General features: G+C 30.6%; 1 protein-coding gene across 1 annotated transcript in view; it reads right to left on the minus strand.

Annotated features, from left to right (window-relative positions):
- Positions 1-2,628: 2,628 nt before the first annotated feature.
- Positions 2,629-16,351, minus strand: part of LOC148604761 (arginine--tRNA ligase, cytoplasmic-like) — a 128,567-nt gene continuing 114,844 nt past the window's right edge. Inside the window, exon 15 of the mRNA XM_088548341.1 lies at positions 2,629-2,845. Coding sequence (XP_088404467.1) covers positions 2,736-2,845 — 110 coding nt within the window. The 3' untranslated portion in view covers positions 2,629-2,735. The remainder of the gene's footprint in view (positions 2,846-16,351) is intronic.

Here is a 16,351-nt window from a genome sequence, read left to right on the forward strand (position 1 = left end):
TTAGGTGGAGTACTACTTAACATGCTAATAAATATTTAATAACATGTTAAAAAATTATCAACATGTGCATAAATGATTTATTGATATTAATAAATAAATGAATTAGTAACATGTTGATAAATCATTTATTGATATCAATAAATTGTACGAATTATTAACATGTTAATAAATATTAGTTCACAGTATTATTAAATCTAATGCAGATTCTGTGTGCTGGGCAATATACAATAAAATAAGCAATTACAAACACTTTTCTGACCATGATTAAACCACCTATAGTGGCACCGTCTTTATCAATACGTTAATAATTCATCTGTTTATTGATAATAAATAATTTATTAACGTGTTGATAAATCATTTAATGATATCATTAATTTATCCTTAATATCTATAATTCATTTATTAATATCATTAAATGATTTGTTGATATTAATAATTACGTATTAAATTCCACAACAGCTTGCCATAGTATACGATTGAAATTTTATTTTACATGATTGATTGTCAAAGAAAAATTCAAATATGAACTATATTTAATTAATGCATTTGATATCCATACATGGATTCCACGTGAATGGCTATGTTTTAAACTAAAAATAGGCTGTCAAGATTACACATTCGAGTAAAAGATCTACAAAAGTGTCAACTTGTTCTCGATGGTAATATAGTGACAGATACTACGTGTGTTAAAAATCTTAGTATTTATTTAGACAGAACACTTAGTATAGAACAACATCTTTCCGCCATATCTAGATCTTGTTTCAACCAAATCAGAACCATTGGAATTCAGTCTTATATCAATGACAGTGCATGTAAAACTCTAGTATGTTCTTTAATTACATCCAGATTGGACTACGGTTAATGCACTTTTGTAAGGTGTTACTTCTTCTAGATCTGCACTAGCTAGATTACAAAGAGTCCAAAATGCGACTGCTTGTTTAATAGTTCGTCAGAAGAAATACGACCATGTCACCCCCGTCTTAATTGACCTACACTGGCTACCAATTAAATTCCGACGTCAGTTAATACAAACTTTTAGTATATGTGTTAAAATCGCCCAATGGAATAGCTCCAGCGTACCGCCAAGACCTGTTGACTGTGTATAAGCCATCTAGATCGTTGCGATCCGAAAATACTATTAGACTTCAGACCCCGAGAGAAAAAGCTAAAACATATACATGATAATTGACGTTTAGACATGCATATGGCAGCTTCCAGCTTGTGGAAAATCTTCCCAATAATTTGAGGAGTTTAGATACTGCAGAAAATTTTAAAGTCACAGTTAAAAACCTATTTATTTATGCAGGCCTATCATGGTTTTTCATGAACTTTTACGGGTATGTCAGTGAAATAATTTTATAATCATGACATTTTATGAACCTTTACTAGAATATCAATGAATAATTTTATAATCATGACTTTTTATTAACTTTTAATATTATATCAGTGAAATTATTTTATACAAATGACATATTTTCACATTTTGTAATTTTATGCTGAAGCATTAGTTTTCGATCATTTTTTAAACAAATGTAACAATTTTTATTTCTATAGGTCATTTTGTGTCCTATGGCATTTTTCCACACATCACTGTACAGTAAATTTTCTCAATTCAAAATTATTTTATTATAATTAGTACAGCTTCTGTTGTTTTAAATTTTATACTTTGACCTTGTACACTTTTCTTATTTTTATTTTCAATTTTTTAAAGTAAATTTTGTCGTTAATATTTTCTAATATTATGTTGTATATTCATGTTTGTATTTAATTTTAATATTTTTATATTGTAAAGCACTTTGAGTAATTGTAATTAGTTAATGCGCTGTTATAAATACTGTAAATAATAATAATAATAATAATAATAACACTGAGAAAGAAATAAAAATATGAAATGAAATGAAACAAAATAAAAAGGAAAAAAGAAAACAAAATTTAAATTTTATCATCAGTATTGTGTGGATGTGTAATTCTAGTAATGGTGAAAGTGCTGGTCCTGTTGTAAATAATTGATATTTTCAGACATACAGAAAGAACAAATTACCATCAGTGGATTATAAAGTTTTTAAAATACCTATAAATATCTTATGACTTCCGAGGTTCAACCCCGTCAGCGTTTTGATTTAATAATAAAATCCCACAACTAACATATTATATAATACTTCGTGTGGTGCACCTTGATAGGACTGCAAATGTTGAACCCTAAACAGCTAGGCATGTATGGACACATCCTTCAAACTTTATACAGCTTCGATTTTTTATTGTGATTAGACATTTGACACCAGATAAAAATTTAAGGCTCTTTCGACTTATCGTCAAAAAATGGAAATCTCCTAAATTTATCAAAATAAAGCTCCATAATTAAAAAATAAAAAATCAGATATATCTAAAAATCAAACAGGGCTTACATCAATAGAAATGAAACAAATTTCATAGGAAGAGCTGAAAGTGCTTTTGAGGTATTGGGCTAAGTTTGAAATAAGATGTATAAAAATTATGTGGATTTATTTAGGGACTGCATAACCTTCACAGTATAAAAAGGAGTAAATATTGATTGTAATCTTATACAGCAGATTCAATCAAACATTAAAACAGTAATTATCATATTTCAAGGCACCACAGTAGAAAAACTTTTAGACTGAATTTCTTTATTTCTTGTTACATCTTGAATACCAAAAATAAAATAAATATGTCAATAATATCTCTCTGACATAGTTTCAATCCTGTCATAGTAATGTCTACATCCTTTCTAGTGGATCTATACCCAGAATGTGGAATCCTGCAGCAATGATGTTGGCAGTGGCTTCACACAGCAGTAATCTGCTCATGTGCACCTTTACTATTTTACCTGAAAATGAAAACACAAGTATAAACACACATAAAATGATGGATATGAGAAACAAACTAGAAAAATTGTGAGATATGCTCACTATCTTGATACCCTCGCTCCCCCATTTGATAAAATGCACCTTTTAACCTCCATTTTGATTTGGATCAAAATCTGATATAGGAAGTGCACAATGGGAACATGTAATAACAGTCTGCAAATTTCATTCAATTTCATTCAGGAATATACAAGTCCATGGTTTGCTATGTGGAACACTCAAACTGATTTGATCAAAATCTAAAATACACAGTGCACAATGGGAACATGTAATAAAGATTCTGTGAAAGTTTCATTAAATTCCATTCTATGGCATAAGAGAAGTAATGGATAAGAGATAGTTTCTCCAATTTGTCCATATAAAAAAAGAAAAAAAGAAAAAGTCCATGTTAAGCAATGTGAAAATGCCAAATTGATTCGAATCAAAATCTAAAATAAAAGGTGTACAATGGGAACATGTAATTAAGATTCTGTGAAAGTTTCATTCATTTCCATTCAGTGGTGTGGGAGGAGTAACAGATAAGAGATGGGAACCCTGTATAATGGAAAGACGGACGGACACTCCTAGCACTATATACCCCCCACAAAGCAAGTTGGGGGTATAAATGTACCCTCCATATTGACAATCTCCTACAAATTGTTTGACAGATCAATATGAACTTAATAGAGTTATATTTCTTTGTATGCCACTTTTAGATTTTCAATTATACTTAGGTGTAGCCAAGATAGCCTGAAATGTGTGTGACATTTGACCTTATAAAACTATCACATATGACATTGAAAAATAGTGGAAGTCTTTGGAATAAGATATTGTCAAACTGTGTCATAAAATGTCACAAAGGTGTTTCAGAAAGAGAGATGGAATTTCTAGGAATTTTAATTTCCTTTATCAGATGTTATATTTTCATTATTTAATATAATATTTATTTATATCAAGACTTACTTTTTTGTCTGTGATCATAAATAATTAAATTTTTAGCATGTAAGTTTCTAAGCATCTAAGACTTTCTTAAGAAATTTTTGCTAAAATGTAATTATGTTTGGGCTCACAGAGATGGATTCTTTCTCATGATGTTCAGTTTGACATGAAAGACTCGTATAAATCCCTCATTCTGACATTTTAAAAATTAATCAATTCAAATCACATTTCCCTGTGCAATCTTACCAATATTATGTCTGTTGATGTCAACGTCAACTATAATAATTCAAAAACCTTTGGGCAATAACCCCCGCCCCCCACCCCCCACCCCCCCACAAAAAAAAAACAAAAAACAAAAAAACAAACCTGCCTTTTATAGTTTAAAATCCTCATTGTAAAATTTTATCATGAACATTTTACAGTTAAGTGAATAAAGTTGCACTAAAATTAAGTGAATATTGAAATGGTAACGACAAAGGGTGCATTGCTAACATGTAAAACACAGAACCATTCTTTATACCATCACAAAAAAAGAGCAAGTTAACAAAAATAATATCCAAACTTACTTCAAATGAACTAAAATGCTAAACCCTTAAGTTGAATTATCTATATTTGCAGGAATCTTATAAGGCTTATATTCTTGCATGCACATCTAAATAATATGATGCCCAACTTAAAAAGTTTTACCAAAATACCTTGAGTGGATTTAGAAGATTTGCACTTACAAGGTATGAAAATAGACAAACAGGCAGACAAACAAAGAAATTCCTACATAACTACTAGACAAAATGACTGACATGACCATCCACAGTTGTTTTTTGACTGATACAAACACAAAATGTCTCAATCAAAACATCATCTGTCTATGAAAAAACACATTTTGTCTACCACAATAGTAAAAATATTGCATCAGTCATTTTTTGTCAATCTTAACAAAAATGTTTATGCAGACATTATTTGGCTATGTCAACACTTTTTAGGTTGAGTTAGTCAAGAAAATATTGATGTCAACCCTTTTTGGGTTGAGTCAGATAAAAAATGTGTCCACCTTAATGCACAAATACTTTGTATTAGACATTTTGTGTCCTACTCAAAACTAGAATTGCTTTGATGTTCCAGTATTTTTGTGTTAAGTTAGACAAATTGTATTTTTAATGAAAATTTAAATATTGATATGGTAAAAATAAAACAAAACGGTAAAACAAAATGAGCATTTAAGGAGACATTATTTGTTTTCTTCAGTTACATTTTGACTTGGCATGGTCACTACAGTCACTATTTTAGCCAGCAGTGTATTTACCTACCAAAACTTTGTTCACATATGGTATTATAAATAACCTTTCCAAAATGGAAGATAATGTAAAAGTGGTCCATGGAATGCTAATATGTAATTCAGCACTCTTTGTAACTTTAACCCACTCTAACCCACCAGATAAAAAAACCTTACAAAGTTTATATTTTATTTGGATTTATATTTTGCAAATAAATACACTAGACAATACTCTCCCACAGTTCAGTTATTCAAGAACTTGGCAAGCTTCAGTCTGGCTTATTGTATCATATTTTTGGAATTGACAACTAAGTTAATAGCAGTCTACATCCATACAGATGTTTATGCTTTCCATAAATTGTGCCACCTCAAAATTCAGTCAATATAGAGTTTCATTCACAGTGTTCTATTCTTTGCTAATAATGATAAGGATAAAAAAATATGAAAATGGTACCCACAGTCATAATTTTTCATAGAATAAATTATATTTCATAAATTGGCACAATTATACCCTGCATGGTCCCTCGACAGAAGCTTAAAAATAGCCAATCATAAAAAATAAATAGGTTAGCTTTAATTATTTGTTAGGACCCATGTCCCCTGAAATAATAACTGTCATTTTATTATCTCAACTACTGAAATTCAGGGCAACAATTAAAATTTGATTCTTGTTTATCTCTATCCCACATTTCATTAAAAGTCATTTCAAAGAATAAGGAAACACATTTTCTTTAGCATTTATTTTACTGATAACATTAAGTCAATCAATATTTCCTGCAATTTTTATTAAAATAATTGTTGATGAGAAGTAAGGTGAACTTGAACCCATCAAAATACAACCAGTAACCAATAATCAACTCAATTTAGCAAACACTTAGCTAAACAATCTATAAACAGAACTCTATGTCTTCATGTCCCCTTTTTAAGTACCATTCTGTGTAAGAATCAGGCAATGGATGGCACACCATCTTTGCAACATAGTCTTTTTTGCTTTAAATATATCCAATACATCAGGAAAACAACTGAAAACTTTTAAAATTCATCCTGAAGAATCTGTGATGTAGATCTTTTTGGACTGCTTATATAAGGAAAAACTTCGGGAAAATTTCCCCGCCATTTTTCCAGAGTGTACTTTAACTAAATTTGACCTATCAATATCTAAAGAAGGCATACTTTACAAATACTTTTATCAATATTTATGAGGTATTAATACATGGATAATAAAAAAAATCTTTTGTGTCTTTTTGTTCATGTGCCCCACCTTAAATGTTTAAATGGCACTGATGAGAAACAGTTCTGTAATATATCACTGGATTGAATCAATTTCTATGGGACCCTGGTTACCATAAATAAATTCTAGGAAATTTTTTGGACAGTCTGGTGAAACCATCAACAACAAAAGAGTTGATATAATTGAATATATTGAATAGAAAATATCACAAAAATTTGACCTCAAGATCAAAGTTCAAGTTTAAAGGTTATCATCCCAGATATGCTGCACCATGTCTCGTGTTTTTCCACAGGCACAATTCCAAAAAGCCTTTCTTGAATGACAAAACAGCCAGGACTAATTTTGTTTCAGTGTTTCAGTAAACAAAAACAAAAAAGTTACAATTTGTACTCAACTTATAACAGATTTACAGGTGGGCCAATGCAAAGACAGGATGATCACTATGGATAGGATACAACCAGGTAACTAATAATTAACAGAATTTGTGTGAACAATCCTACTGAAATAAATTTATATGTTAGTAAGAATTACATGATTCCGAATTCATTCAACCATAGACATTTCCAAGTGGTATAAATAAGGTTATATAAGATGAACCTTAAAATTACGTTTGAAAATTTAAAACCAAAACTAATTCATAGAAAATCTCAAAAGAAAGCCATATTCTGTCTTCAGTTCTATTATTTATTTTCAAAGAATTAAAACTGGTGAGCAGTTGACTGTTCATATCTGTTCACAAGATGGCTCAAGTAAATGTGTACAGTTATAAAAACAACCAGCTGAGTTCACTAATCTGATACCATTTCCATCAGAAAATTTTCCAGAAAATATATACATCTATCCTAACAAGAGTTGCATGAACAATTAATGATCATGAATTCTGTGAGGTAGCAGTGACAATATGTTATATCCATTCTCTTAATAGAGGACAACAACAGGTTTGTAGTTCTTAGAATTTTCAAGTCATCGCAAAAATTAACCTTCATTTTCTAAATCATAGAATTGTGAGGATTATTGCATTTAATAGCATCTTTAAGTTCATTTTCATATTTTAGACCAAATCAAATAGAATGATATAAGATTTTTCCTTTCCTCATAGATATCTATCAATTTTAAGTAATGCTAACCTTGACCTTTCAACTCTAAACTCAAATTCAATAAGGCTTTTCAATTAAAAAACACGCATATGGAAACTAAGGGAATCTTGCACAAAACAAACATATAAACAGGTGAAAGAACAAAAGGGAAGTTGATCTCTGAAGCCTTATTTCCACCAAAGGTCAGGAGACAATTTTATATAAATACAGTTTTTGGTGAATAATGAAAATAGACAAATGAATTTGATCCAGAAAATCTTTTAAAATTGAAACTGAATAATGCTGAAAAATCTAATATATCTTTGGTATGGCAACAGAAGCAACAATTTAAAACCACTAACTAAATTTTGGAAAAGGAGATAATGAAATTAAATTGTAAATTTCCATCACTAACAATACAAGCCTACAGTTATAAGAACTTTTTCTTTATATAATCTAATTTAAAGGTGACATAATAAGAAAAGATTCAGATTCTTATAGCGTTCTCTTACATTTTATTGATTCCTACAACAACGCTGCAAGGATAAGCTTGTTAATGCCAGACATATCGTATGTAAATCTTGTCATCTCCGATCAGGATCATATCTTTCATTACTGCGCTATATTTGAAGATTTAAAAGTGCCCTCATTACAGATAGACACCATACTTGGGAGAGTATGAAATTTGGATAAAACTACATCATAACTCAGAACGATTTTAGGTTCATTATTCAAAAATTCAATCGAAGAAGAAATCAAAAAGTCGTGAAATTTTGGTGGTAAGATCTGTTGTCGAAAAAAAATTTAAGTATAGTGAATATTTTCTTGGAAGAACATAATACATTTTTTGTAATACAATATGAGGAAAAATTGCAACTTTAAATAGCAGGAAAATGATTACCAGGTATTCTCAAGAGCCATGAAAAAAATGGTTAAAATTTCCTGGTAATTATAGAAAGATTTAGATAGAAACCCTTGCATTTGATAGTCATCAGATCTTAAGGCAATTTTCAAGTTTTTTTTCCTTGCATATTCTGTATATTCAGTGGCAAGTACCAAAGAGAGTTTGTGTAATGTAAGCCTCCTTTAATGTCCTTTATTTGAGCAAAAATGAGAAAATGACAGAGTGGAACCCCCTTTCATAATTTTCTGGATGGAAAACTTGGCCAACTTCCCAAATCCCTTTTAAAGCGTTCCGGATCTTCCACTTCATGTTTTTATCTTTCTCTTTTTACTTGGTTTCATTTGGTTTAATTTGATATTAGCACATCTAATAATATTGCTTGTCTGCTGAAGATTTACAGAATTTTTTTGTTTTCAGTTCAATATCAGTCCATTCACTTTGTTAGTGTAAGTTGTTAGTGTAAGAGGGCTTTAATACAAAATTGAAATCAAATTTTGGCCTTGTACAAACTCCCTAAATATCAACTTTTCTACTTCATTTTCTACAAACTATTTCATATTTTGCTTTTTAATATGGAAAAATTCAGTATCACAATCAAACCATAAAAAATCAAATATAATAAAAAACTTTGCAAAGTGCAGCATGATATGACCACAGCCAACTGATCTCTGCTCATTTGGGGCAATTTTTCAATAAACAAATTTAAAAAAGATTGTTGAAAAAGATGAGAAATAAACAATCTACATCAATTTAAAAAAAAAAAACAACATATTTTTCCCTTTTAGGCCTCTTTTTTTTGCAGAATGGTAGTGACCCCATTTTAAATATCAAGCTTCCACTAGCAGCCAGTAACAATATTTTAAATTTCATGACATTTGGTTCACTACAACTAAAGTTATCACATGGAGACAAAAAAGTTAACAACAACAACAATGATGCTGACACTCAGTTATGCTAACAGTGTTTTCACATAATACAGCCACAATTATTGCAGCCATATAAAAATTTTAAAGGAGAAAATCAATACACGGTATTATAATATCTTTTTGATATATTCTGAAAAAAGACATAAATTACAGGCACATATATACTAAAAAAATAGTTTTCAAGCCATTAAGGAACAACCTTATAGTAGATTTTATTGTAAATTAAAGAACAGATAACCTACCGACAGCATCAATGAAATAAGTAGTCAGAATTATACAGTTGCATGCATTGTTATACCTGGTATAATCCTACACATACAGGCAACTGATAACAGACAGTAATTAAAATTGCTTGCAATTTACACCATTGCTACCTCAAGCCACATATACCACATCAGAAATCAATCTGTTCGGTGGCAGCCTAGTATGTCTCTACTATTCCACGTAGAGACAAATGGCCACAAATGGCCACAAATCAGGAAGCTGACATTGGACAGCAATACCACATTAAAAACTAGACAAAGGGATACTACTGCACTCCATTTAAACATAGCTACCGCAAAATTCATTATGAGAAGATTATTGTGTCTGAGAGACACATTTGATACCCCAACATGTACTTTCTGACATATATAAAAGTCAATTTATACTTGCAAGCTTTAATTCTTTAGAATGGCAACAATTTTATGACTAGAGAAAGAAGTTGAAAATGTCCTGATTTGATAGCATTGGTCTACAGGAACAAACACTAAATCTAATGTTGATCCACTCTTGTGTGTAGGATCTTCCACTTATTGTTTATAACCTTCATGATTATTCAAAAATATTTACTACCTATCTTAAATACTGTAGAAGGAGATATCTGGAATAGCCATGCACCCTATTTCCTCAAAATGGTGACAAAATGACTAAGTCCAACTGTCCATGAAAATGTCAAATATAGATAGAAATCAAACCCCTGATAATATGCACATCTTCAATCCATATTTAATAATTCTGCAAAGTATCAACTTCATACCCTAAATTCTGTAGGAGGAGTTAAGTGGAATAAATATATATCCTAATGGATAGACAATGGTAAAACAATATGCTCCCCAACTGAATGTTGCAGAGGGATAGAAAATTAATCTGTCCAGTGGTATCTGAGAATTTTTGAAGAACATTTTCTATATTATTCCATGTCGCAAAAACATAGTGAAGTGCTTCAAAAGAGGAAGCTTATACTGGACAGCAACCAAAGCCACTTTCAATGTGTTCCCTATTTCATAACATCAACCCATATACCAAACTTAAAATAAATCCATCCATTGGGAGTTGAGATAATTAATTTCAACAGATTTCGAAGAGATGGAATAAGGTCAAGACGGAAGAATGGATAAATAGACTCCAATATACTACCCACTTGTTGAAAGCAGATATGATTTTTTTGGTTCACTCAAAATACAATTGGAAATTAAATCACTCCAAACCAACTTATATTGAGGATTTTTATTTTCACAAGATAGGATGTAAACTTTATTTTGAGGCAGTTAATTTTCATGTCTAACAGTCAAAGATGGATAAATATTATAAAGAGCCATATACACAGTACAGTAGTAATTTATTTTCACAGTTTTCTACTTCCTAGCAAAAATAAGTTGGATTATAGTTTTTTTTTTACATTCCCATTTTAACACACCATTAGAAGCAGCCATAATAAAAAATCAAAAATGCTATTAATGTATGTCAAAACCCTACAAATTCATTTCTATTTTCAGTTCAGAAACAGTCACAGACCACAAAGCCAGTCTTAGTTTGTCTTTCATTTGTTGCTCTATGAGGATAAAATTATGCTGATTGTGAATGCAAGAGTTATTGTTCTTAATTTGTTTAGATTTGGTTGATTTTTTAGTAGATGATGAATGTATGATTTTCTAAAAAAAAAAAAAAAGAACAGATAGGACTATCGTCACTTAAATATATATAGACCATATGTAGACCAAAAAAGGATCATTTGTTTGGTAGGTTTACCACCTCTACCATAGGAAGTGACTGAATTTTATATGGATTGGAACTTAAAGATATTCACTGGTCATGTTCAGCCATTTTTGTCAGATTTTTTCACTCCTCCAGTTTTATCCGTTTCATAGCATCAAATAATTTTTGCCCAGCGAACCCCACTTCTCTTTTCATAATTTCATAAAACATACCTAATAATGTTATTTGGGAAGGTTTTTTTCATCATATTCTTGTTATATTCAGTGTACATAAACAGACAAAACCTATGAAAAATCCAGAGAAATCCTTCCCCCATTATAATTTCAAATGCTTATATCTCAAAAACGAACACATTGACACATATATTACTTCTTCTTATATTGTTCTAGCATGAAAGATCTTAAAAGATTTCACAACCCTATCAAAGCCTTGTTATTCTTAAAAAGAGCAGCGAATACCTTTAACATTGTAACATTGTTATATATGCCTCAGTACAGTACAGGAGATACGTACATGCCTCAGTACTGTACAGCATAGGAGATATGTACATGCCTCAGTACAGTACAGCAGAGGAGATATGTATATGCCTCAGTACAGTACAGGAGATATGTACATGCTTCAGTACTATACAGCATAGGAGATATGTACATGCCTCAGTACAGTACAGCAGAGGAGACATGTACATGCCTCAGTACAGTACAGCAGAGGAGACATGTACATGCCTCAGTACAGTACAGCATAGGAGACATGTACATGCCTCAGTACAGTACAGCAGAGGAGACATGTACATGCCTCAGTACAGTACAGCATAGGAGACATGTACATGCCTCAGTACTGTACAGCATAGGAGATACGTACGTGCTTCAGTACAGTATACGAGATATGTACAAACTTCCCTATGTATTATATATATTATTAACTAGTAACAGGTGCACTTTAAACTTCTACATACATAGCAGTTTTAGAAAAACCATACATGGTGTGAAACAATCTTATCCAATTAACTACATTCACTGATCATAACCATCTTGGCTCACATCTCGCCATTAAGACGAGAAAAAAATTAGATGGACTTATTGTGTCTCCAGAGATCAAAGAAAAAAAGAAATGAAATCATTGATTTTGGCATTATTGACTCGTTTAAGGTGTTATTTCAATTAAAAACAGAATTTCATATATTGCTTCACAAACACCTTTGGTCTAAAGATGGAAATCAATGAACGGAAAACTGTTTTAATATTGATGGACTTTCTGGAATAAACTGAAAGTGGTATCGACAACACTGACATTTCAAACTTAATATTTCTATACACCAAATTCTGATATTGTTGTTTTACTTTTATTATTTCAAATAAAAAAAAAACACAATAATAAAACCTGGCACTACAAAACATTTTTATACAAGTACTATCTTTAAAAAAGATAGCCGACACAGTAAAATTTTGTTCTTTTTTACTTCTAAGTTTCTACATTTCTTTCAATAAAATAACACATGGCACGCAATTTTTAAGGTTCCAATACAGTTTTTTTTCGAACGCAATTCCAAATTTTCCATACACATTTTTTGAATGCCACTAAGTTATCAGTATTTGGCCAATTGGGAAAAAGAAGTGCGATCAGGTGACTTGCGTTTTCATGGAAGAGCATCCTTAAGGTCTAATGGAAAAAAGCCAAGCTATACCGACTGTGTCAGAAAAATTATTGAATTGGGATTAGGCTCGGGCAATTCCAGCATGGATGGATCTGACTACTTCTTTTTTAATCAACAAGCATAATTTTGTCAGTGTAAAGTTCCATTTCTTGAAAATACTGTAAAACCTGTCTAAACCAACCCCTTTTGAACTTTAAAATTGGTTTGGTTCAGATAGGTGTTTAGTTTACATATAAACTGAAATAAAGGGCTTTAGCTATGTCAAGTTTAGATAAAATGTTCAAATAAAGAGATCAATTTTGACAGGTTTCACTGTACACTGTACATAATATTAATATCTGTTAATATAAGGCTCTCACAGTACCTGAGTTTTTAAATTCAATAGTTGTTTAACCTATGATCACCTTTCATGCAACCCATTATTGGTTAAGGCCAATGAAGGAAAAAAAATTGTCTGTTTAAGGTTACCCTATTACCTGTCTTTCCTAGCATATTTTATTGGTATTTATTATGAATTGCAGCTAAACCTTCACATTTTAGTTGAGCACTATTAAAGTCCAGAATTCTTTCAATAAATGTTTAAATAATATAATAAAAAAAAAATAAAATGAATCTATCTACCCTATTTTTTCATCCAATCTAAACTTAAACAGTCATGATTTTAAACTGACAATTAGAGCACAAAAAGTACCATTTCCTTCTTATTTTCTATTCATAAAAGTAATTTATCTAAGTAATATTTTACCCTACCGGTGCACCTGGTCCATGCTCCAAGTTTTTAGTGGAGTCCGAGTTGCTCATTTACTTTTGTTACTTTGTATGTATGATTTTAGTTACGGTACTTTATGTTCTTTGTTGTGTAAGTCTGTTTTCCATGTCTGGTCTTTGTCCCTGGATTACATTCTTTTGATTACCGCTATAACCTTGGTTCCCTTGATTACCCTTTCATTTAAATTTTATTTTAAAGGGAGGTTGCTTTTACCAAGCACTTACAGTAGAAATTTATTGACATTGCCACTACATCTAATTTGGAAAAAAACTGCAGCATATCAGTTCTGGAAGAAATTTAAAGTAACCTAATTAATTGATTCAGGAAAAAAAAGATTAGAAAATATTGTGCCATAATTAAGTTTAAGCACAACAAGAGTATATGAGCTGCACTGTTAAATATGTAGAAGACTTTACTAATGCTACACTTGAAGTTTGTAAAAATTGGATCATATAGCACCAAGTTACATATATCAGAAAAATTTAACTATGTTTCAAGAAACAAACTTTATTCACTAATAAATGCTGAACAAGGAAACTTGATAATCCCAAAAATTAAAACTCAGCTTCAAAATCAATATACCGGTAAAGAAGTACCTTAAGACTTTAGAGTATCATAAAAGAGAAATTTGTTGCTGCTTACACTGTTTTTAATGTTCTATATTGTATTATTTTAAAGTGCTTTGATAATGTCAAATCAATTTTTGTTTTTGTGTTGTGTTGATGTTGATGTTGTTTTTTTTTTTAAAATTTTTTAGTAGTTGTAGTTTTTGTGTGTGAGGGCCTCATTAGCCCGTAAGCTAACTGTGTAAGCCTCTTGAAATAAAGATTTTATTATAAAACTTGATATTTTAATAAGAGATTGAACTTGGTGCAAAACTTGAATATATATCCGCAAAAGAGAGGAAATAATCTATGATACCTAGCAACTGAAAGGATGAACACAGGAAGAAGGAAGTACTAGTCTCAGTACAAATCAGGCAAATAATGATTAAAATAATCAATTTGATATTGTAATTTCAGAATAAACGAATGAAGCGCAGAGTTGTTGTGTTTGTTTCCAAAAACAGAATATTTTTTTCACAGAATGCATCCCATTTGAACATTTCTAAGGAATAACCCACCAAAGGAATTAAATATTCAGATGGATAAGTTGTTTTCTACACTTGACTAGACCATCTGTTCAGGATAAATACTTGTATTCAAAAATTAAAGTACTTTCACAATATATGAACACTTTATAACTGAAACAAGGCAATGTTAATAATCATTATCAATTACTGATCAAAGTTTCATCAGGATTAAAAAAATTTTGGGCCTACACATTTTCAATCTCAAAGGAACTAAGAACATTAACAAATATATTCCATGACTTGAAACAGGATATTTTAGTAATATAAAATACCAGAAGTTTTATTCTAAATTCAAATTAAAAATTTAAAGTTTTAAGTGCAATGGAAATTCTGTACCATTTTCGAACTTAAAAGTGAAATTAATGAATATTCATCAATAGTAAAAACCAATTTATTTTTTCACAGTAGAGAAAAAGTTATCAATATTAAAATTATGAACAAAAATAATTTCATTTTTCTTACTTAACATGCATGTCAAGACCTTGGTTTTCCAATTAATTTTGGAACATGTCATCCATCTCCATGGATAATTTGAAAATTGATGATAAAATTAATAATTGAAGAAATGAAATGGTACAAATCCTGAACAGCTGACAAATTACTCTGGAACCTTCAGAGAACACTACAAATTGTATCCAATATCTAGACCAATTATAGGTTAGCCGTTCGGACTAAACCTTACATGGAACAAATAAAATCTGTAAAAGGAGCCTGTCTTAAATATATCAATGCTACTTTCTCCTATTGAAAATGTCTATAAAAAATAATTTTATAGCAAGAAAAAATCAAAGACTGAAGTCTTCCAAGTTGCTAACTGTCAAATATTCTATGCCACTGATTTCGGTTTGCATTCAATATCCAAAATGGCACAAATGCTATATGCTCTAAAACCGAATGACTTCCGCTAGAATCTTGGTTCCTTTGATATGATTATTCCTTCATAACTGTGATGACCTGAATGTTTTTCAATCAAAACAACTGATTACCAGAAAGTGCAGGTAATGTTTTCTTTCCACATATTTCTCTCAAATTTTTAGTGATTTTTGGGTTGATCATGATATTGACCAGGGAACCAGATCAGGAACTAGATTAAACAACTGGCAATTATGGCTATAAATATATATTGGGGCCCTGATAATGTATATGACTTCTATAGTCAATTGTAACACGCCCTCATGTCTGAATCGGAAACTGGGTAAAGTCCAATGCTAACCAATCATTTTATCATTTAATGTAAACTTCCCATTCTCATACAAGCAAAAAACAACTCATCAAAATTCATCAATTTAAGGTAATGTAAAGCTATATGATGCAGACCAAATACTGATGGAAAAATCATCAGTTATGAGGAATGCTTAAACTTGTAGTAATCCCTCTCCTCAAGTTGTTGGGGCGAAAAAATGATGTTTTGCTAAAAACACTGCCTAATTCATGTAAACAAAAAATAAATCTGGAGCAGTCTTGTAATTTTGTTCCTCTTATTTAAATAAAATCCCTCCTATTGACTTGAGTAAGACAAAATAGAATGGGAGAGTTACAATGTATAGTTATGGACTGAGTATGTGTTTAGAAAAGACTGATAAATACTCAGCTACAAAATAACTAAGATTAGGAA

The sequence above is a fragment of the Perna viridis genome, chromosome 10 (genome assembly GCF_037379345.1).
Source record: "Perna viridis isolate PV_CMFRI_1.1 ecotype Kerala chromosome 10, ASM3737934v1, whole genome shotgun sequence".
Lineage (NCBI taxonomy): Eukaryota > Metazoa > Mollusca > Bivalvia > Mytilida > Mytilidae > Perna > Perna viridis.